Consider the following 24371-nt stretch of genomic DNA (forward strand, 5'->3'; position numbering starts at 1 on the left):
CACCAGCAACACTTAATGCAGCCTGGCACAGTGTTTTCTATATGTGTCCACTTGCACGCACACACACACACACACAATTGCATCATACTGACAAGCACTTCAGAATATCTGCTGAAGAATAGTCATCTTCATTTAAAGATAGTTGTATGATCTTTCACCTTGGTGGGTGAGATACTTGCTCAAGAATGTCATAAACATAGTACGTTCATTCTGTATAGTATGTATGTAAGTACATTAAGGACTATGTTGACGAAATCTGTTAATTGTCATGAACCAAACAAATTGTGCACATGCATGTGTGTGTGTGTGTGTGTGTGTGTGTGTGTGTGTGTGTGTGTGTGTGTGAGTGAGAGAGAGAGAGAGAGAGAGAGAGAGAGAGAGAAAAGCTTGTAAATTCTGATAAATTCCAAATATCCAGAAGTTTTAAAAAATGGCCAAGTAGTCTGTTAACTGCCCCTAAACAAACTGATGGTTTTAAAGAAGTTGTCTTTGTTTAGTGTTTGTTGTGTTGCTGTCTGTTCAACTGGAAGCATGTTGACTCTCTGCAAGTATGAGAACGAAGGATTAATCTGTGTAGAGCGTTAAGAGAATCCTAGGAGAAAGTGGAGTGGGTTTGACATTAAAGCAATAAAGATGGTAACTATTTATGTTTAGAATTAGAGTGATTGGAGCTCTTTTATTTTATCTCATTATTAAAAGAAGTGGTGGGAGGGACCACATGTAGAATAAAGACTACAGAGCACCATATTTATTACTTGTATATAAATTGTGGCTATTCCTTATCTTAACATAAGTCCATTAGTATGTAATTCAGGGGTATAACTGTTTTCAACAATGCTGAAAATTGTGACAGCTTTGTGAGACACACCTAAATATTTAGCCAGTTTTTGTAGTAGTTACTTTACTTTACTCTGGACAACACAACACTGAGCGTTTAATAATAACTTTGCTGCAGTACTCAGTTATCATTTCAGCTGCTTGTTCTACTTCTGATTCTATTTTGTGCATGCATGCACTTAGTATTCTCTCTTATTAACCTTCTTGGAACTTCACTGACCTCACCACCATGTATGTGGACGTAGCTCCCAAGTGAGGAAACTTTACATTCGCTTCAACCAAATAATAAAACTGAATTTAATAATTTCTGCTATCAAACTGTGTACCCCAAACCCCTCCACTCCTCATGGATGTCTGTCTGTTCAAACTTATGGAAATGTGTAAATAGTATATCCCATCCTCAAAAAGAGCAAATTCTATGATTCTGCTCATTTCCAAAGTAGAATTGAAAAGCAGACCAGGCGGCAGGAATGGTAACATTAGAGTTCTTTGATATGGTTATTATTATTTAACTTTCTAGTGTCATTCAGAAATGGAAACAGCTGTAATGACCATCTCCTCTATTACTAAATATTTCCCCCTTCTCTGTGATCATGGTTGTAAAGCCAGATCTATTGGAGGACTGCTATTTTGCATTTGAGAATTTACATGAACTTAGATGGAACTAAGTTATTTCATACGTCAGCTATGTCTTCCTCTTAGCTAAGCTGCCTTTTTATGGGTTTCAACTGTTTTTTCATCTCTTTCAGCTGAAGTTTTCTGACAGAGTCTTCATTAGGTGTTGATGGGTTTTTATTTGACTCCCACTCAATCGTGTTTTTCTTAGGGTTCACTTGTGTCACTGCCATCATTTCCTAAGTACATGAATTACCTTCCTACTGTAAACACCTATAACTATACATTCCTATGTAGGTGATGCTATTCTGTACTCCTCCTCAACTGTCTATGGGTATTTATTACATGCAACCAAAACACATCTTGCTTGATGTGCAGTTACTTTTAGGATTAGACAGCTTAAAAGCTTTCTGCAAGAACAAGCCAGCCTCATCTAACAACACCAAAACACAGTCAGTATGAAAGATACACAAGACTAGAGAGTTTCCTTACTTACAAACATTAAAAGCCTCATACTTTGAAATCTTATGCCTCCTCATGTTTAATGACTCTTCATGATGAGCATCATCATCATCATCATCATCATCATCATCATCCGTTGTCCATGTTGGCATGGGTTTGACCAGAGCTAGCAAGCTGGGGAGCTGCACCAGACTCCAGACTGATGTGGCATTTTTTCTATGGCTGGATGCCCTTCCTAACACCAACCACTTTACAGAGTGTGCAGGGAAATTTTACGTGGTCCTGCACCGATGCTTTTACTTATTTGGGGCTAGATAATACTTAAAAACATTTGCTGGCTCACCACAAGGCATAGTATCACCCATATTAGAATACAGCTCATGTAACAGCGATGATGCAGCTGTTACACAAACCTTTATAGACTGCATCTAAAACAAAGCATTTGAGGCATCTGTTTTATATGTAAACTTTATTCACCCTACACTCTTTTACTTGTTTCAGTCATTTGACTGTGGCCATGTTGGAGCACACCTTTAATCGAACACATTGGCCTCAGGACTTACTCTTTGTAAGCCTAGTACTTATTCTATTGGTCTCTTTTACTGAACTGCTAAGTTACAGTGATGTAAACACACCAACATCTATATACAACAGGCTTCTTTCAGTCTCCGTCAACCAAATCCACTCACAAGGCTTTGGTTGGTGCGAGACTATAGTAGAAGACAATTGCCCAAGGTATCACGCAATGGGACTGAACCCGGAGCCATGTGGTTGGGAAGCAAGCTTCTTACCACAAACCTACCAGTGCCCTGTGCCCTTCATGTGCCTCTTTTATCGTTATTACAGTGGTTCTTGCTCTCCTGAATTAGTATGTGATCTATCATCCACTGCATCTCTCTGCCCTTTCCTTGACTTATCTTTTCTACTCTCACCCCACTTTGAAACTGTACACTGCACTTCTCCCTGTTGTCCAGAATTACATTCTACTGACTATCCATCACTGCTCTGTAGAAACCCAAGCTGAGTAATAGCCTCTCCAACCTGGCAGAACCTGTGGTCACTGCAACTCTTCTTTGGTTTTAAGTAACATATTTGCACATGCATACATGTTATTTAAAGCCAAGGAGTGTGAGTGCATGTGCACACACACACACACACACACACTCAAACTCTCCCTTTCTCTTTTTCCCATCTCCTTCCCCACTCTCTGATATGTCATAAAAAAAAAAAATCTGATGAGAAGCAGTTTTCCGATAAGGAATGATATAGCACTAGATCTCTTTTTAAACATCATCCCATCTTATGTGATAATCCTTTATCCTCCTCAACTCTGAAAACAATAATTTGCCTGATATTAAATATTATTGTTTGTAAAATAGAGATGGCCAAGACATTGGAGCATCGGACTAAGTGCATTGGAGTATTTTTTGTTGTTTTTTTTTAATGTTATTCTTGGATCTGCATTCAAATCTTACTAGGATTGATTTTAGCTTCATTCCCTCTTGGTAGGGGCAGGGTCAATAAAATATGTGCTGAGGTCAATGTAGTTGACTCAACTTCAACAATTGATTTTATACCCTTGTAAGGGAGATGCTAGCAGCAGCAGCAGCAGTTCCTGCTACTGCTGTAGAATGTATGGATTAATAACCATTTTTGTTGCATTTGTATGTTACTCTTTGTTGGAGCAGGGGAACATAAAAACAAAAGGTTAAGAACAAGAACTCTTAGTTTGTATGGCTTAGATTTATTTATAAGCTAGCTTTGCTTCTCATAACATGTTTTATCTTTGTCGTGACATCAACGATTGGGTATTCGGTATAGCTTTCTGCATCTTCTAGCCTTTTACTTTATTACTTTGCCATTCAGTTATATCAGTAAATGCACATGCTCAAATAGACATTTTACCCATTGCTTCTCTCTTCCCTCTTTCTTAACTTCTCTACATTTGACTTTTTAAAGCTTGTAAGCATGGCATACATTTTGTATGGGATAAATGTAGCTTAGGCAGTCATCATTATTGTTTATAATGATGATGTGTTTTCGTTTTTCTTGTTGGAAAAGGAATGTAATATGTTTTTACTTAGTTAATCCAGCAATATTACAGGGTGCTTATTTTATCGATTCCTTCTTTATGGAGTGAAAAATATGATGTTCCTGCCTTGTCCCCACTCACCAGATCTAAAAACACAAGCCAATAAGAAAACCTTTTCACAGTTGCTTGACCTACTAAAAATGGCAGCCAAATCTCCCTAAGATCATTCTGTATTATCTTTAAAGAAAAGAAAGACAGACACATTGACTAATCCTGGATGTACAAAAAGACAAGATTGGTCAAGGTGGAACAATCTTTGATCATAAATCTGCTCAAGCAGAGCTAACTAGGAACTAAACAGGCAACTCTCATTTTGGTAAATGTTACATTTATCTAATCTTCTTCACCCATTTATTCCTGGAGGGTTGTGAGAAAAATATCCCCAAGTATGCCTTCCATCAGCTCAGAAGCAGCTGTCTCCAATTAATCTGCCTGGTTCCCTAAGCAAGACCAACCGAAATCGTGGATGTTATCCAGTCATCTTGTTTGCTTCTACCCCTGGGTGAAATAATTTGTTTTATATTTGTTTCTTGCATGCTAGTATGGATTAGACAAATATTCGGTCATCCCATAAATAATGTGGTTTTTTTCAGTTGCATAAACTAAAAGTTGGTTGATAAACCAACTGGGGATAAACTACCTGCATCAACTTGCTATAAAAGCAGGTAGTAATTTTACCATGTCCTTATTCTTAGTTTAAGTTTTAAAGAATGCAGTTCGATTTTAAGTTTTTTTTATTTCAAAGCTATAATGGAAGTGACAAAGGAGCATATTCGGCATATTTTGTTTTATGAGTTCAGTAAAGGCAACAACACAACAGAAAGTGTGAGGAATATTAATGCAGTGTATGGGGATTGGACAATAAGCGTAAGCCAGTGTCAACAGTGGTTCCAGAAATTCCAAGCTGGAAACTACAGCCTAGAAGACGAACCTTGTCCTGGAAGATCTGTAGAGCTTGACAAGGACGTCCTGCAAACCCTGGTGGAACAAAATCCCATTGTTTAAGAACTAGCAGAGCAACCATTCATTGACACCCGCATGCCATTGGAAATGTCAGCAAATTGGGTCAATGGGTTTCTCAAAATCTTTCCCAGTCTAATCGCATACAGAGAGTGAATGTGTGCTCTTCTTTGCTGTCATGTCTCATGAATGAAGCTTTTTTGGACCGAACAGTGACTGGTGACAAGAAATGGGTTCTCTATAAAAATGTCAAACACCGAAGATAGTGGGTAGGAAAGGAGAAACATCAGCACCCAAGGCTAAAGAAGATCTTCACCCACATAAGGTGTTGTTATCTGTTTGTTGGGATATGAAAGGTTTAGTCCACTTTGAACTTTTAAACCCAAACCAAGCAATAACAAGGTCACTGCTACAAGAAAAACGACCATTTTTGGTTTCATGATGAAAGTTTTCTTCCATCAGGATAATGCTCGGCCACATACAGTGAGGATGACATTCCAAAGGCTGGAGTACTTTGAATGGGATGATGCCCCACCCACCATATTCACAGGACATTTCCCCATGTGATTATCATTTATTCTGCAGTCTTCAAAATCATTTAGACAGAAAAAATATGAATTCTATAGACAAGGTCAGAATAGTACTAGAGGAGTATTTTTCATCACGGACAAGTGAATTTTGGAAAAGGGGCCTCTAAGTCTACCAGATAGATAGAAGAGCATTGTAGAAAATGAAGGGGAGTATATTTTAGATTAAAAATCTTAATTTTAAAAAATAAAAGAAGTATAAAAAGCTGAATTATTTATGGGATAACCCAATATATTATTGAGGCATTGTTTTACAACCAGATGCGCTTCCAGTCACTAACCCATACTTGTTTTCTAAGTAAGGGTTCTTTTATTTCACACGTCTTCAAATGTACAATGCAAGCCAGTAATATCTTGACAGGAAAAGTAACAACACCACCACTTATAGCTCATGACTTTCATGGAATGCGAATGTAAACACAGAAAACACACTTCTTTCAGTTTCTGTCTACCAAACTCACAAGGCTTTGGTCAGCTTTTTGCTTTAGTGGAAGATACTTGCCCTAGGTTTATATGTGTAAGGGACCTCATCAGATCTGCAAGCACTCCATACATTCTACCTATACTTCCTACTGGTCATTTATAATAGTATCAACATCTATTTTCATCATTTTTGCTATCCATCAGTTCTCTCACCTGTATTTTCTTTAGTCCTGATGCCATGATAAAAAGCAACCAGTACACTGTGTTAAGTGTGGAAGTTTCCACGTCTTCAACAAGACCTTTTAGTCTTGTTGGAAGATGTGGCAGCATTCTCTAATGCTAGTGCCATGAAAATGTGTGCCCAATATACTCAGTAAGATGGTTGGTGGAGAAACCAAGCCAGAAATTAACCTTACAAATGAGATTTCCCCTGAGAGCAACAGCAACCTGTCCAACTCATACCAGCATAGAAAGCAGATGTAAGTGGGTGGTGGTGGTGGTGGTGATACACACATATACATGGAAAGAGAGAGAAAGAAAGAAATGTTTATGGAAAAGTGCCGTCTGATACTTTCCTTTTGTTATGGTTTGTTTTTCACTGAATTGATTTCCTTCCATATGAAGCAGTAGCAGTTGTAGTTGTTTTTCTGGGAGGTGACTTGTATTACTCAGAGAGGAAAATTGCTGGGTGTTGGTGGATCAATCTTATTGTAAATAATGCAGGCCATCTTCAGAAAATGGATGCTTCATACTGCATTCAGTTTGGTGCATCAGGATGCATTCGTGTCCCACCTCATTCAATAACTGCTATCGGTTGAAAGCTCACTAAAACATGCCCAAATAATACTGTGACTAAGTCTATTGATTTCCTTTCTTTCTTTACTGAAGAGTTTGTGTAGTTAATTTTGAAGCAGGTTGAAAAATAATTAAAATATTTTTTGATAAACATTACAAGAGCTCTACTTCAAAATTTTTGGTTTCTTTTCTTGCATTGAAGATAAATCAGTCTCCTTCCAGCTATGTTCTTTGGATGATTTAAGCAAAACAATGAAAGTTGTTCACCCTAGTTCATACTGTTTAAGCAAATCCTATGATCAAAGGTGTTCTAACTGTAATCATCTTGTCTAGGGGGCACGTAAAATTACCCACTACACTCTTGGAGTGGTTGGCGTTAGGAAGGGCATCCAGCTGTAGAAACTCTGCCAAATCAGATTGGAGCCTGGTGTAGCCGTCTGGTTCACCAGTCCTCAGTCAAATCGTCCAACCCATGCTAGCATGGAAAGTGGACGTTAAACAATGATGATGATGATGATGATGAATAGGGTATGATTTGATGGAGTTTGGCTGTTGTTTCTACCTTGTAAAAACAACCACGAATAAGCTATCTTGTTTATTCAACTGTGCATCACTCTATAAAGTGGTTGGTGCTATGAAGGGTGTCTAGCTGTAGACACTAAGGCCAAATGCCATGTACAAGACCTTGACTTGATCCTCGACTAATCTGGGACAGTAACTCCAAATAGAAACTAGCTCAGAATGTGATAACCTTTCCAACCCATGCCAGCATGGACAACGGTCACAAAAAGGTTGATGATAAAAGTAATGAATGAATCAATGAGAGTTAAGTGTTTTAGCCATTGATAAAGTGCAGAACTATTGATATAGTATGAACCATGAAAACAGCTGACTTGGCTATTGGTGTATGTGATGATGATTGTGTTTTTAAAAGTGGTTTTGTTGAGTTTTTTGTTTGCTTTTTTTATAGTTGACTGATATTTAAATGTTAATTCTAATTTAAGAATATTTGTATTCATTATATTTTCATCAATAGTTTTGTTATTATTATTATTATTAATATTATGTTTATTTTAATTTAGCTTGTTTCATATCAGTTGCTTTAATCAGAATGATTAATAGTTGAAAATGTTATTCAAATTTTTATGAATTCACATCACTGCTGAAATTTCTTTTTTAAAAAATCCCCCCAAAAACTCTGTTTTATTTTTCATTTTGTTCAGAACTATTTTGAAATAAATATTAATGTTAATGGTGTCATCTTTATTTATTTTTCCCTCTCTCTTTTTTTCTTTTTAAGGATGAGGTCGTTGTTGAGAGCACAGAGTCGTCATCGCCGGTGGTACAGCAGTCAGTGCCGGCATCATCATCATCATCTACTTCATCATCTACATCATCATCATCATTATCGTCGTCATCATCATCATCATTATCACCCCCAACACCACCACCACAACAACAGCAAACAAACCCTACAGTTGATTGTAGGGAACTGCAGGTGGATGAGGTAGCATTGCTGTCTTCTGGTGCTACCATCATTAAAGATGGTGAGACTCCAGAAATGGCACTGCTGAAGGCAGCTATTGGGAAGGACAAGAAGAAAGACAAAGGTGATTATCATTATTATTATTATTATTATTATCATCATCATCATCATCATCATCATCATCATCATCATCATCATCATCATCATCATCATCATCATCATCATCATCATCATTTAAGGTGACAAGCTAGCAGAATCATTACAACACCAGAAAAAATGCTTCGGGGCGTTTCTTCCAATTTACATTTTGAGTTCACATGCTGCATGGGTCAATTTGCTCTGGCCTTATGCCAAAATTCGAAATTTATTATTATTATTATTATTATTTATAGGCGTAGGAGTGGCTGTGTGGTAAGTAGCTTGCTTACCAACCACATGGTTCTGGGTTCAGTCCCACTGCGTGGCACCTTGGGCAAGTGTCTTCTACTATAGCCTCAGGCCGACCAAAACCTTGTGAGTGGATTTGGTAGACGGAAACTGAAAGAAGCCCGTCGTATATATATATATATATATATATATATATATATATATATATATAAATAAAAACAAATAGTAAATGAGTATATGCATATATACGTACTGGTATGTGCATACCGACATCCACCTGTATGTATAGGTGCATATCTGGGTACAGGACATTGCAAACAAAACGTAGACGAGAAAACACACAAGCCACATAGAGAACATTCTCCTTCATCAGCTACCCCCGTTTTAACACCGGCGTTTCGAAGAGCTATATGTATGTATGTTTGTGTGTCTGTGTTTGTCTCCCCAACATTGCTTGACAACCGATGCTGGTGTGTTTACGTCCCCGTAACTTAGCGGTTCGGCAAAAGAGACCGATAGAATGAGTACTAGGCTTACAAAGAATAAGTCCTGGGGTCAATTTGCTTGACTAAAGGCAGTGCTCCAGCATGGCTGCAGTCAAATGACTGCAACAAGTAAAAGAGTATTATTATTATTATTATTATTATTGATTTATTTATTTCAATTTCTTAAATTTGATATTTGATGGGTTAACCTTAAAATAGAGAAATTAAACAAAATCCTATGGAATCTGACCTTTCGAGAGATTTTTCTTCCATATTTCATACATTCTGTACATGATATCTGTATTTTTACTCTGCAAGGAGGCTTGTTTTCAAAACCATTTATTCCCAATTTATTGTGCTGTTGTTAATCCATACAAATATTAATGCCATGTTTAGTGTGGGCGACAATGGTAATCCTTCCAGAAAACATGCATACGTAAACAAACACCTAACTATTGACAAAACTTGATAATGGCACCTCACTGTTTTGTGTTTCTCTTGTGTTTTCATTCAGTCTTCTTTTCCTTCTCTCCCTCTTTTATTTATTGTAAAGAATGTCGCATAAACATTGGTTTATTTCACAATTTGATTTCAGTGTGAATCTATTGTACACGTTATGTACACATACAAACATGTGTGAACACACAACCTCCCCCCACAACCCCCACTCCACTCCTGCTACTGCTCTTACATTACTCTAGATTTGCTAATGTTGAGCAACGTAAATTTAGTCTGAACATGCTTACTGTAAGGAAATTTGAAAACAAAACTATACATCTATTCTTTTAATTCTCTTACTGGTTTTAGGTATTGTTCTTTGGTTAAGCTCGGGTGCTGTCTCTAATGGTTTCAGTTGATTATATTCTCGTTGCACTCAATATCTTTTCCTGGTGCTTATTTTGATAGCGTTAGAAATAAAAAGGTATGTGATGTGATCTTAGATGTCAAGGGAGATAACTTAGCTAGACCTAACTAGCTCAAGGTATATTTGTTTGCTGTACCGGTTTTGTTCATTCAGCAGTAAAGGGTTGAGAGAAAGAGAGAGGTGGGGTCATATAATAATAATAATAATAATAATGATGATGATGATGATGAACTTATTGTATACAGTGTTCCAGTGCATGTACAGTACATAGAACAGTGCACAAAAAGACAGGGAAGTGAACAGTGAATGAGTCGTCAAAAAAAGATAACATTAAACCTAGTGTTAGTGACAAGTAATCCCACATTTCTGTTTGCTAAGTGTCACTCACTGAGTGTTGGTCAACTTGAGTCTACAATAAAAGACACTTGCTCAAAGTGTCACACAGTGGAACTGCAAAGCAAGCTTCTTACATTATGTGACCATGTCTGTGCTTATTTATAACTTCCTTCAATCAGCCTAGCCAATAGTTACATTGTCATCTATCATATAGAAAAACAAGGTGATCAGCTTCCCTATCCAGTAGTCAACTTAATCATTGCACCTATTAAATTATTTGCCTTCTCCAAAACATTGAGTGTAATCTCTCTCTCTCTCTCTCTCTCTCTCTCTCTCTCTCTCTCTCTCTCTCTCTCTCTCTCTCTCTCTCTCTCTCTCTCTGTGCTTCTCTCATTAAATTCCTTCCCATGACCAGTGCTTAAATTTCCTCACTTCCATTGGCCTCTATTATTTCAGTTCGAGTTTTCTAGCATCAAACTGGCTCTCGTGTTCAGTTTTAAACTCATTCAGAGGTACATCTTTCTACTTCTTGTAGTTAAGTGTGCTAAAAATTTTGATGTCGTTACCTAATTCACACATTAACTATTGGCATTAGGAAGGCTGTTTAATTCTTACAATTCTTCCAGTAATTCGTGTGAAGTATTTACATCTTCCAACATATATTAGGATTCAAGACAGGGTATGAAATGCATCAGCACAAATTAGATATATGTGTCCAAAGTATTGTATGACAAATGTCCTTTTATTTTAATAGCTATGTCATAAGGTTTTATTCTTTTTTCAATTAAGTCTGTTTAGATGGGACACCATTGTGTCTAAGTGATTTACATTATAACTTCTTGGAAAAGCCATTTATTCCACAGTGGTACCATTATACCATTTGTATTATTTTGAATGTATATCTCTCTGGTTCTGTTTAGTTCTGTCACTTGTTGAGCACTGTTTTGCAACTGTTTACTTTGAGACATTTCTAAGTCATATTAAAATTAATGTGCCAAACTCACATTTTCCTTTTGTAACCATCCATCAATATTGAAGAATGTTCTATGTTAGCACCTTAATTACGAAATACTCTTGGTTACAATAGGTCTGTATTTTAAATATAAAATGGCTCACAGGGAAAATTATTCATCTATTTCTAGATATGAATTACTGTTGTTTCTGGATCCCATTTTCCCCCAGATCTGTTATTTATTACATTCTGTAGTGGTTTAGTGGACTGTTGTAGCTGTCAGCTGCAGATTCCTGTCAGACAGTCTTGTTGGTATATTGATAGCTTTGCATTTGTGTCTATTTTGTTGGGGGTTTTTTTATGTATTTCATTTTAGTTTTTTTATTTGAAATATGTTGTTTGCTTAAAGAGGTTTCTTTGAGTTTGATTTATTTTGAAATCAATCCATTATTAAGTATATGCAATCCCAGTTTTGCTGCTCTTAGTGTCCATATGTTTTTTGCTCTAGAGCGTAGTAAGTCTCTGTATCATATAAAAGTGTGTTACCAGTCACAGACCTACCTCTTCATTACTTCTCTGTTATTCTATTTGCCTGCATTGATTTATAGGACATTTTTTTTTCTCATTTCTTGACTGATTCTCTTTTTAATTATGATATTCTTTCATGTTATGGCAGTCACCATATTTTATTCACACCAAATATAAAACAGTTTTTTTTTTATTTTGTTTTTTTTTAATAATAGCGTGAGTGGTTAACATGTCAGAATTCTGACTTGGAAGCAATGTGTTCAAGTTCTGCCAACATATTTACATATTTATATTTCGAAGCACCATTACATACTCGTTGCCAACCAGACTAGAAATAAAAATGTTTAAGTTAGATATTCATTTTGTAAAGATGCCAGTAACTGGAGCAGCAGCAATGTCCATCTTTTCAGAACAAAGTCAATATCAAAATAAAATGAAATATAAATGTAATTACTTGGATACAAATTAATACACATAGCAATAGCTCTCAAGTTATCCTAGATATGGAATAGTCAGCTAATTTGCCAATCTGTCAACTCAAGCAAATTGATAATGCAAAAAGAAATTATTTGAAAAAGTTCAGTATTAGTTTCCTCCGCCTTTCTCTCTTCTAAACTGATTATTTCATTCTTAGCAAGATCATGCCAGAGTTCTTGTTGTTTCTCTGAGAATCCACTCCTCTCCACTTCAAACCAAAATAGTATTTCAGGTGTAATAAAATAAAAAAAAATAAAAAAAAGAAGAAATCAAAGATGTAAAGAAGTTATGTAAAACACTCAGCATTTCTGTTAAGCAGTATTTCATGACACTGTAGCCTTGCGGTTAAGATACTCTACTCTTCACCAATATGATCATAGGCTCAAATCTCATGACTGTGCTTATTAAGGTGGCGGGCTGGTAGAATCATTACTGCATTGCACAAAATACTTAGTGGCATTTCTTGCAGCATATTACATTCTAAGTTCAACCTCTGCTGAGTTTGACTTCATTTGCAATTTTTCAGGGTTGAAAAAAATAAATACCAGTTGAGCACTTGGATCGATGTAACTGACTTGGCCTCTCCTCCTAAAATTGCTGGTCTTGTGCCACAGTTTGAAACTTTAATGTTACCTTTATGCTCTTTGACAAGATACATAATTCTGCTTATACAGTTTTCCTTAATGATGAGAAGTTCTACTGTTGATCATTACATGGTTAGCAGCAGGAAGGGTATCCATCAGTAAAGCAAAATTTCTCCAGCAAATAAACCATCGCAAGCAAGTAAATAGAAAAAAAAAAAGGTCATAAAATGTGCTGAGGTTGGGAATAGGTGTAGTAATAACTTTATCATTGTAGCTATTAAGACGAAATATAAGTTTATTTTTAAGGTGCTTCTAATTTGCTCAGTCACAAAACAGTCATAGTATATTGTAATAGATTATGGAAATATCAATGTAATCCTACTGCAGTAACAGTTGGTGGTCTCTTAATTCAAAGTCTAATTTTCACGTCTCATGATAGTTCCTGCAATTAACAACCCACAAGTACATTAGCTAAATTTTGTGCTCTGTATTTTGCATCAGTAGAAAATACAGCTTTTGTAATGGTTGTGTGTGTGTGTGTCTGTATAGGTACAGGGTGCGATGGGTAAATTGTCGCCATATTATATTTTTAATTTCATGCATGCACATTGTTGGTTTTTGATTTTGTCGACTACACAGTATAGTAGGTTTTGTTGGGCACCGTCTGTGAGAAAAACAGCACCATAACACAATTCACTCTGCCAGAAATTTGGAAACAACATGCTGTACTGCTTGGCATTTGCACTAGAAGTTCCAATATAAACATTTCAGTGTGTTTGGGTGTCAATCTGAGGACAGTGCAGAGGATTCAGAAAGAGTTGGATGAGTCTAATGGTGATTACGAAGGTACAGCAACTCAGAAAATTCACTCTGATTGTTCTGATAAGAAAAGAACTCAAGAATTTGTTGGTGAGATCCAGGCCATGATTGACAACGATCCCTCCAAGTCAATCAGGTCCATTGCCAGGGATATGGGAGTGTTTCTTATCAGGCAGGTGGTGCATGAAAACATTTGGTATTTCTCATACAAGATGAGAAAGGGCCAATTTTTATCCCAAGCCATCAAGGACAAGAGGAAAGACTGCGCTATGAAGCTTTTGAACAAACTCAAGCATGCCCTCCAACCGAACATGCTTTGGTTTTTCTCAGATGAAAAAATTTCTGTCAGGATCAGATAGTGAACACACAGAATAACCGTTGGCTTGCTGTGTCCCCAAAACATGTACCGAGAATGATAAAAATTAGACATCCAGTCAACATCATGGTGTTTGGAGTGATCACTATTGATGGTGACATTATGCCTCCATTCATCTTCCTACATGTCCTCAGACTCAAGACAGAGGCTTGCATCAAGTACCTGGAGGAGATAGTGCTGTCCTGAGTCAAGAGAGTGGCTCCTGGAAGATCTTATGTCTGGCAACAGGACTCTGCACCATGCCACACAAACAGGAGAACCCAGTCATGGCTGTCAGACAATTTCTGCAACCACATTACCCCTGACACCTGGCCACCACATCACCCCTAACACCTGGCCACCTAACTCCCCAGACTGCAACCCCCTTGATTATTGTGTCGGGGACACATTTGAGTGAGAGACCAACAAAACTCCTTATAACACCAAAGATGAACTGAAGGCAAGGATTATGATAGGATTCACCAACTTAAACAAGGAGACCGTCCAGAAGAGTTGCAGGAGATTCCGAAGTCGTCTGGAGGTGGTAGTTGAAGCGAATGGCGATTTTATTGAATAAATTTACTGTTTAGTATTTCAAGATATTTTATGTAATTTTGGTACATATATCTGTTAAAGTGAGATATCAGAGTTATTTTCATTTTTGCACAATTTAGACGACAATCCATTCATCGCACCCTGTATACACACACACACACACACACACACACACACTTGCATGTAAGAGTGTATATGCTTCTGTGGATGAAATGGCCAAATGAATACAATATTAGCCTACCAGCTTGTAGCATGTGACTTTTTTTTTATCTGTAACATAGCTTTTGATGGGTTATTGAGTAAGGTATTTAAATCACTTTGCCTCTGTAATTAATATCATAGGATTTGTACCAGACCTTCTTGGAATGTTATTGGGAGTAACTGAATCTTGTGGTAAACATTGCTTTTATGAACCTCTTAAGCTGTGGCTTGTCAAGATTTGATCACATTTAAATTTTGATCGAACTGCGTCAGCCTCAAATCTTCTTTAATCTATATTATTCATCTACTTTGTGGTGTGTTATGACAAGCTCACTTCTTTTCTTTTCTACATACATTAACCATTGCCTGACAAATCAGTTATGTGGTCTCATAACATATTTTTGAAATGTGGCCTCTTAACCTGCTATAAATATATATCTACTTAACCTAGACATGGCAGACAAATTTCTCTCATATCACTCCTGGCTTATCTTACAAAATCAAAGGATGCATTGGATAATGTGATCCTAGATACACATGGTCTAATAACAAAGGGGGTGGTAAAAATTGGAATACTTTTGATCATAGCCCTGATCTGGAACTAAACAACAACAACAACCATTGCCTGTTTAATCCTCTTACCTTCTCAGTTTATTTACACTCAGTCTATGCATGTTTCTGGTTTACATCATCATCGTTATCCTTTAACGTCTGTTTTCCATGTTGGCATGGGTTGGATAGTTTGACCAGAGCCAGGTTCCTGTCTGATTTGACTTGGTTTCTACAGCAGGCTGCTTTTAACATAGCACCAGCATGAGTGTTTCTATGTGGCACCGACAAGAGTGTCACTGGCACAGGACTCTTGTAAGCCAATCCTCTTCATCGGAGGAAGTGGCCTTAACCCTTCTGCTGTGGAGGACAGGTATTCTTGAGTACAACAAGGTACCAGGTACAGCAAGGTACCAGGTATCTCAGTCTTTTGTCATCTCATCTGAAAAGTTCAGCATCTTGAAGTCGTCCTTTAGTTTACATTAAATGAAATATTTTCACCTGATATCATCATCATCATCATCATCATCATCACCTTAGTGTTCTCTGTCCCTTTCTTGCATGGGTTGGATGAAATTTTTTGAGGTGGATATTCTATGGCTGGATGTCTTTTCTGTCATTAGCCCCTCATGTTTCCAAGCAAGGTAATATTTTCCCCACGACCAAATATGTTTTCACAGAAGATTAGAAACAAATGACACCGCTTGCATGACACTAACATTTATTTACAAACTCTCACCCTATATCGAGGCAAGTAGACAAACATACATACATGCATACATCATCATCATCGTTTAACGTCCACCTTCCATGCTGGCATGGGCTGAGCGGTTTGACAGGAGTGTTGTGTATGATACAATTAACCTCTCTGCAATCTCTTGCACAGTTATATGACAGTCAGATTCAATTATGGTTTTGATTTGGTCATCTTTGAGTGAAAAATCTCCAGAATGGAATTTTTTAAACCGTTTCTGACATGTGCATTCTGTTAAACAATCAACGCCATAAACTTCACATATCTCTTTATGAGCCTCAGCAACTTTCTTGCTTTTATGGAAATTAAAAGACAAAATATGGTGAAAATGTTTGTTTTTGCACTCCATGTTAAAATTGACACTGAACTAACAGCTGTAAACAAAATTATGTGCGATTTGCTTCTAAAGTAAGCTAAAAGTAACAGCTGTCAAATGTCAAAAGGAAAAAATCATAACATTGACAAAAGTCATTCAAAAAAATCGTAACTCTATCTCTTTGCAATAAACGAAATGACTTTCTTGCCAACCCAATATATAGATACTCCTTCATTGGCTCATGCTGTTATGTGTTACACAGGTTGGATTTTTTTTTGTTTTTAATAAAATGTTAAAAGAAAACAGTTTCAGGAGTTGGTACTAATTCCAAAGATGTCACTTGTTTGGGTCCAGCCTGTGTGGTTACCATGTTCACTGTAACACATTTTAGACAAACTTGTCCATCCAGGGCCTGTTGAAACTTGGGACACTGGTAGAATGTGTCATATAAAACATCTTTTACTCTTAGTCTTCTTAACAAAAAAAATCTACATCGCAAGTTATTCCATGTTAAAGTTGTCGTATTTCTGTAATTTTAACCAATCACTGACGTCTATTCAGCTGAATAGAGTTACTGCTGGGCGGTCATAAAAATGTTATTCCCTGTGACATATTTCATCCGGTTTAATCGTAATTTATACACATATATTGTTTATATAATAAATTACGCTGTGCATATCTATGTGTGTAACAATTTTAGAGTTCGGATTCTAGAGTTAGGGTTAACAGTCTAGTTAGGGTTAGGGTTAGGGGATTAATACGATATACACCGTTACAGCGCTAACTGTTTTCAACTGAATAGACGTCAGTGATTAGTAGAAATTATCGAAATAAGACAATTTTTTACATGAAATAAATTCGAATACAAAAAAATTTTTCTGTTCTATAACACAAAATAGATAAGTATACGAAGTTTGAAAGTCTTTCGGTACCAAAAACACTACATAAAACATAAATGAAAACTGGTGCCCCCGTTTTGAAATAGATCCCACAACTGGTACTTATTCTATTGATACCCATAAGGATGAAAGGCAAAGTTGACCTTGGCTGGATTTGAACTCAGAATGTAAAGATGGATGAAAATGCCACTAAGCATTTTGCCTGGTGTGCTAACGATTCTGCCAGCTTGCTGCCTTTCCTATTATTATTTTCTGAAGCATTGCTTGTTTGGTTACATTGATACTTTTGATCTCAGGTGCCCCCCCCCCCCCCTCACACACCACTACTCCGTTGGAGCACTCAGTTTAACTATCACAACGGACAGTCAGAACCATCCATTTTGTGTTTGCAAGTTAAAATCATTGTGTACACGTACACACGTACACACACACACACACACACACACACACACACACACACACACACACAAAGTGTACAGATATTTAAATGAGTATACCATCTGAATATCACCATTTATATAGAGTTCTTCTTTAAAAAAAGATAAGTAAATCGTTTATCAGTCTTTGTTATAAATTTTCTACACATAAATGTAAATAAAGAAAAAAATGTTTATAGATGTCTGTGAGGAAATGAAATTAAAAGTGAACATATATCTGAACAGAGAAAGCAGAGCCTGAATTGATAGAATACTAGACAGAGAGACAAAGAGGTTAGCAGTTCATGTGTTACCACTAGCTTTGAATTGTGACCTTGATGGAGAAACTGCACTCAGCTTTTAAATCTTCCACACAATGTAGTGTAGTTGTTTGCTGTTAACTGAAGTAAGAATATAAAGTAGATAATTTGTTGCATTAGCTTATAGCTTGAGAGAGAGAGAGAGAGAGAGAGAGATGGGTACTGTTGAGTTACCTTAGATACACTACTATATAAAGACAGTTATTCAGTGGTGATCCTGTAGATTTGAACAATAAGGAAATACTTTCTGCAAATTTCTTAATGTTGTTCAAGAACATGATTCAATTTATTTATTGCAAAGTGTGTTTTGTTTTATGGATGCACTCTTTTTCATGTTACAATTTAGCAGCAATAAATTATCTTTTAAATGTTTGCTTTGCTCTAATTTGTACAGCAAATGCTATTTACCACCTAGAGCTTTCACTTTTATCTTTTCATTAAAAACCTATAACGAAGAAAAGAATTGGTTTCATGTAAATTAAAGAGAAGTGAAATTAATGATCAGTCATCGAACATACGCTGTTTGTGCTTGTTGGAAACACTCTATTATGGGAGGGAAGAGAATTATTGTAACCAATTATTAATCTTTGTAAATTGACCATTAGGAAAACTTTAAATAAGAAACGCAGTTTGTCATTATTAATTCCATAAGATTGTCTCACCTCTCATTATATGCACAGAAATATCTGGAAACATTTTGATATATAATTAGTTGAACACAACAGAAAGAAAATATTTTCATTTTTATTTTGCTACAGTTTAGATTCTTTATTTAATAAATAATGGTTCTTCTATCCTAACACGATGATAGTGAACTGTCAGACAAAACGTTAGCATTTATGACTGCAAACTCTGATTGAATACTTTGCTAGAATATTTCTAAAAATCAAACAACAGTGATTTATTCTTATAACAATCTAGCATTTTTCCATGGTATTACTATTGGATTGTCGTCTCTATTCACTGCAATCAGCTTCCCCTCCTAATTAATCAAATGGCATAGTCATGTAATAGCATCTTGCATCTGTAAGGATGTGATGCCCGCACATACAATGTCTACATTCCGTTCATCATCCATTGCTGAACAGCTGTGATGTTTAATCACAAGTTAGCCTTTGTGTGTGTGTGTGTGTTTGTGTTTGTGTGTGTTGGCGAAGGGTTTACACATGCACAAACTTGTCTTCCAATTGTTTTAGAAGAAGAGAATGTACCACCAAGGTGCATGATATCCAAGGGAGGTAATTCAGGCAACCCCCTTCTCCTCCTCTATAAAACACTAAGTTAATTATAGTGCTTACATGGAATAACTATTAAATATAACATTATTCTGTTTTTGTGTTTTTCTCTCTCCATAATTGAAAAGTTTCCTTGTATTGATTTGAAAGGAAATCTCAAATAAGACGGTAGAAACCTAACAGAATATCAAAAGAAAAAAAATCAACAATTTTTATAATCAGGGAAAAATTCGTCTGAAGAACATTAAATTGGTCTTTATAAAACAAAAATAAAATACAAATCTAGAAGCGTGTGTGTGAGTGAGAAAGAGAGAAAGAGAGAGAATTACATCAGTAAATTTCAAACAACCGAAATACCTCATGGTGATCCAATAGCAGGTTGTACAACACAGACTGTTGCAGATCATCACAGCTAGCCATAAATTGCTTGACTAAAACAAAAGACACAGTCTCTTAAACAGAATGTTATAAAGCATCTCCAATTGATCTGACTTAATATTCTGTGCACACTGGCTCGGTTGTTCTCAAAATGTTGTGTAATTTTTGTATTGCAGCGGCAATGCAGTTATTTAGTGATTAGATATTCCTATTTATTTATCCATGGTTTTCATCTCTTTTATTATTAATTCACTGTTTTGACAGCAGCCACAGGGAAAGAAGTTGGTGGGTGGTGAAAAGTTATTTGTTTTGTAATAACATATACCATCTTAGATAATATATTTGGAAAATGTAACAATATCGACATCTATTTCAGTGTGATAACCAGACTTTTCTTTCTCTATTTTTCTCTTTTTTTTCCTTCTTTGAAAATCCTTTGATATCTTCATACCTCACAATAAAATTGTTACTTGGATGATAAGTAAATGAAAATAAAGAAATAGTTGACAGATTTTTCTGATATTCAGGAGAAAAGGTCTAGCCAGTCCTATGTTACTATTGACTTTTCAAGGCAAATATATTTATATATATATATATTTTTTTTTGCGAACATTTAATCCAAGTTTCCATGGATTACCAGCTTCCAAATTATCGTCAAATGGTGGTCACCCATTGTGTTGTTGTTGTTGTTGTTTTTTTTCTTCTTACAGTATGTGGAGGAGGTGGAGGTGGCGGGGGAGAGGGAGGAGAAAGTTTAGCCAGTCCTGATAGTCAATCTCAGGAAGTCCTAGTCCAGCAGCTGCCTGTGACCACAACTCCCGTTTTGCAGCTGCAGCAGTCGAATGGGGAGCAGCCGGTTCAGGTGGCTGGTACTGAATCCAAAGATGTCACTTCCTTGGGTCCAGCCAGTGTGGTTACCATGTCCAACGTGACAACTTGTAGTTCGATCTCTGCGGTTCCCAGAACTTTACCAGCCAGCACAGACGGAGGTGATACTGTAAAGGAAGCAGCAATTCCCATAGCAAGCACCCCAACTGTGTCAGACATCCCTGGCAGACGAAATATCAGGCAGGCTTTGCGACCTAAGCGATGTAAATATTCCAATTATTTCCATTTTTTTCTCTTTTGATCTTTTGTGACTGTGAAAAGAACCAGCAAACTCATGCTTTATTAAACTTTTACGCGTTTGTTTATCTTTTGCCCCAGGTGAAAAAAAAAAAAAAAAAAGAAAGAAAGAAAGAAAAAGAAATTCCTTAATTTTTTTTATTTATTTATTAGTTTCTTTTTGGTTTTTTTTCCTTCCCCATTTATTGTGGTTGAAATGTTTGATTCTAATCATGATTAACAGACATTGGTTGTTATTTAGTTGGAATGTAGTTTGGCTTGCTGATAATGCACTGGATTCTTGCACATTAAATCTATTGTTCTCCCCCTCCCCCCTCCTACTTTTGCCTATCCTTCTATCTCCACCTGTCTGTCTATCTCCCTTCCGTTGGTTTAGTACTTGCAGAGAGATAACAAGAACTAACATCTTATGTAGTGTGTTATGAAGCTTAGAATATCTTTATTATTTTTTTGGTTTGATACATGCTTGCACACATAGAGATTTTTGGTATGCATATGTCCATGCACATGCGTAGGCAACCGAGTGCATGCACACACATTCACATACAAAGTGTCTGTAATATCTGGGAGTAACTATGCTCATTTCTTATAGCATGCACACACATACACTTAGCAGAACTATCTAAACTAATACAGTTTAGATGTTTTTTTGCAAAGTTAGGTATTTATTATCAAGTGAGACTTGTTTGAAAATAGATTTTGGTAAGATTATTATGCATGATTTAAACCTATCAGTCAGCTGCTTATGATGTGAATTCATTGCTGTTGTGTTTCTTTGGAACCATAAATGGCACTGTATTTGTTTATAACCATTTTGTTAACAAACATGAGCTGTTCCACCAGAAGCTAGCCTAAGCTTCTAAGTTGAATTTTCCATGCTGTTGTCTTAGTTGCTCTTTGTTATGCTATTTATTCTATGCTGGTCTGTTATTTCAGTATTCATCTTGAAGGCACAGGCATAGCTGTGTGGTTAAGAAGTTTATTTTTGTAATCACATGGTCTTGGGTGCAGCCCTGACTGTGTGACACCTTGGGACAAGTGCCTTGTGAATGAAATTGGTTGAAAGAGATTGTATTAGAGCCCGTGGTGTGTGTGTGTGTGAGGAGAGAGAAAGATGTCATTTTCTGCTTTGCACAAGATTGTCTGCTGAGGAGGGTGTGGAAACCAATGTCATGTTTGCTTTGAAGTTTAGCTTGTAATTTCCTGAATCTGTCAAAACCTACTCGATGTACTTTATCTCATCTCATTTTACCATCCTTACTGTAAAATACACCAGTTTGAGCATGGCCGTTGCCAGTACCTCCTGACTGGCCTTCGTGCCGGTGGCATGTAAAAGCACTCACTACACTCTCGGAATGGTTGGCATTAGGAAGGGCATCCACCTGTAGAAACTCTGCCAGATCAGATTGGAGTCTGGTGTAGCCATCTGGCTCACCAGTCCTCAGTCAAATTGTCCAACCCATGCTAGCATGGAAAGCGGATGTTAAACGATGATGATGATGATGATGACTGATCCCACAACAAACATTATGTTTGTAGAGTACTCCCTATGTTCATCATTTTCATCACTAATTCCAGTCTACAGAAGCTGAAGCTGATTCACAACTTAGCTGTTGTTACCTTCCCGTCTTGTGGTATCTGCATAAACTCTAGTTTTAAGGCAACTAAAACAATGTTATCATATAATAGATCTTGAGAAAATATCTGATTTCACTAGGGTGTTTCATCATTAAGCCATTTGGTCAGTGCTATCTCCAGCCTTGTATAAATGTATTTGAGCTTCATTTCCTCAAGCTTCCAAAAGCTTCTGAATAACAGAATCAACACAAATACGAATTTGTTGTTTCATGTGAAAATGTACTGCAAATCTGACATATACAAAGCAAAAAAAAAATATTACATTGCACAAATTATTTATGTTGGAACTTAGAAAGTCTAGCCTTGCAGATAGAATTTAGATACACTTAGGACCTCAGCTGTTGAATGAAACCTGCCCAATTTATGTCAGTATGAATAACAACAATAACAATACTAAATTGTAGAGTAACTCAAACTTATTTTAGTACAGAACATTTATATGAGAAAATATAAGAGAAAGTGAAGTGTCCACACAGCCCTGGGTGGTGTCAATTTTGGTTGTTCTTGAATGTATTGCTCTTTTGGGACTACTCATTTTAATTATCCTCCCCCCCCCCCCGCCTCAGTACTGTCCATCCGCTACTTCTACCCATAAGATGTTGTTTCTCTTGCTTGCACATATTTTATTTGTATGCACGAGAAATTTAAAGATGGATTTCATTTTCAAATTCTATCAATTGTTTTCGCTGGTTATATTTTTTCCTCTTCTGTTGCTTGCTAATAACAGAAGTTTAAGATTTCCAGTAAACAGGCAAGGCTTGTATGCTGCATTCTGGTGCTTAGCACATATTGAAAGCAATATGTAGATAGTATTAATGGCATTTAGCCACCACTGACCTCAAACTTCTCAAGTATTATTGCTCTACTGAGTCTGTGTTAGATTCTATAAGTTGTTTTGTAGCTGATAATAAAAAAAAAAGAAGAGATTATTTGAAATGATTTCTTAGATGAATTTATCCATTGTAAAACAGGGTTACAAATTAAGTTTAAACTATATCCTTTATGTAACTCACTTACCAGTTAACTCCTAAGTATTTGCTTAGCAATGAAGTTAAAAATTCTTCGTTTATTATTATTATTATTATTATTTACTTTTTTACTCTGCTGACAGAATATTTTGACCATTATAATTTAGAGAAAGGTGGAGACAGAATTTTCCATCAAAATATAATTTAGTTAGGAAAAAGAAGGATAAAGACGGGGAAAATCTGCTCAGCTGTCAAACTTTTTTCAAGTCCAAAGACAGACAAATTTCATTTAATTCTTTCTGGTAATAATGAAGCAGTTTTAACTTTTGCTTTTGTAGCTCCCTTTTAATATCTTTAGAGTAAAAGCAAAAGTGATTGTGAATCTAAACCATTGACTGCAAGCTCTGCTGTTGTTGTTTAGTAATTCTGGGCCAAACGTGGTCCATTTACTTGTTAGTTTACTACCCTTGCTATAAGAGTAGATAAGACTTCTACTTTTGGATAGTGAACAGTAGAAAGGTGAGGTTATGTGGTTAGGAAGCTTGCTTCCCAACCCTGTAGTCTTGGGTTCAGTCCCACTGCACTGCACCGCACCTTCAGCATGTGTCTTCTACTATAACCCTGGGCCAACCATAACCTTGCATGGATTTGGTAGATGGAAACTGAAAGCCTATTGTGTGTGTGTGCTTGCGTGCTTAGCCAAGTATCTTCCACTATAGCCCTGGGCCAACCAAATCCTCATAAGTGGATTTGATAAATGGAAACTGAAGGAAGCCCATTGTGCACTCATGCATGTTTGTGTGTGTCTTGACACTGTGTGATGATTGTGAATGAGCATCATTATCATACAAGCAATGTTATTCATTTCCTGTCTTCCCAAGGTGAAATATTACCTTGCTTGGAAACAAGAGTTGGCAACAGACAACATCTTGCTATGGAAAAATGGACATTATATTATGATAATGATGATAT

The 24371-nt window shown here is 36.5% G+C and overlaps 1 protein-coding gene across 3 annotated transcripts in view; it reads left to right on the plus strand.

Annotated features, from left to right (window-relative positions):
* Positions 1-24371, plus strand: part of LOC106873380 (uncharacterized) — a 177237-nt gene that overhangs the window by 131062 nt on the left and 21804 nt on the right. For 2 of the 3 annotated variants that reach the window (XM_014920720.3, XM_052969284.2), the window contains 2 exons: positions 8072-8381; positions 20379-20759. In XM_014920720.3, the coding sequence (XP_014776206.2) occupies positions 8072-8381; positions 20379-20759 (691 nt within the window). The remainder of the gene's footprint in view (positions 1-8071; positions 8382-20378; positions 20760-24371) is intronic. The other variant, XM_014920721.3, reaches the window with a different exon arrangement.

Source organism: Octopus bimaculoides, chromosome 7 (assembly GCF_046866305.1).
Source record: "Octopus bimaculoides isolate indiv1 chromosome 7, ASM4686630v1, whole genome shotgun sequence".
NCBI lineage: Eukaryota > Metazoa > Mollusca > Cephalopoda > Octopoda > Octopodidae > Octopus > Octopus bimaculoides.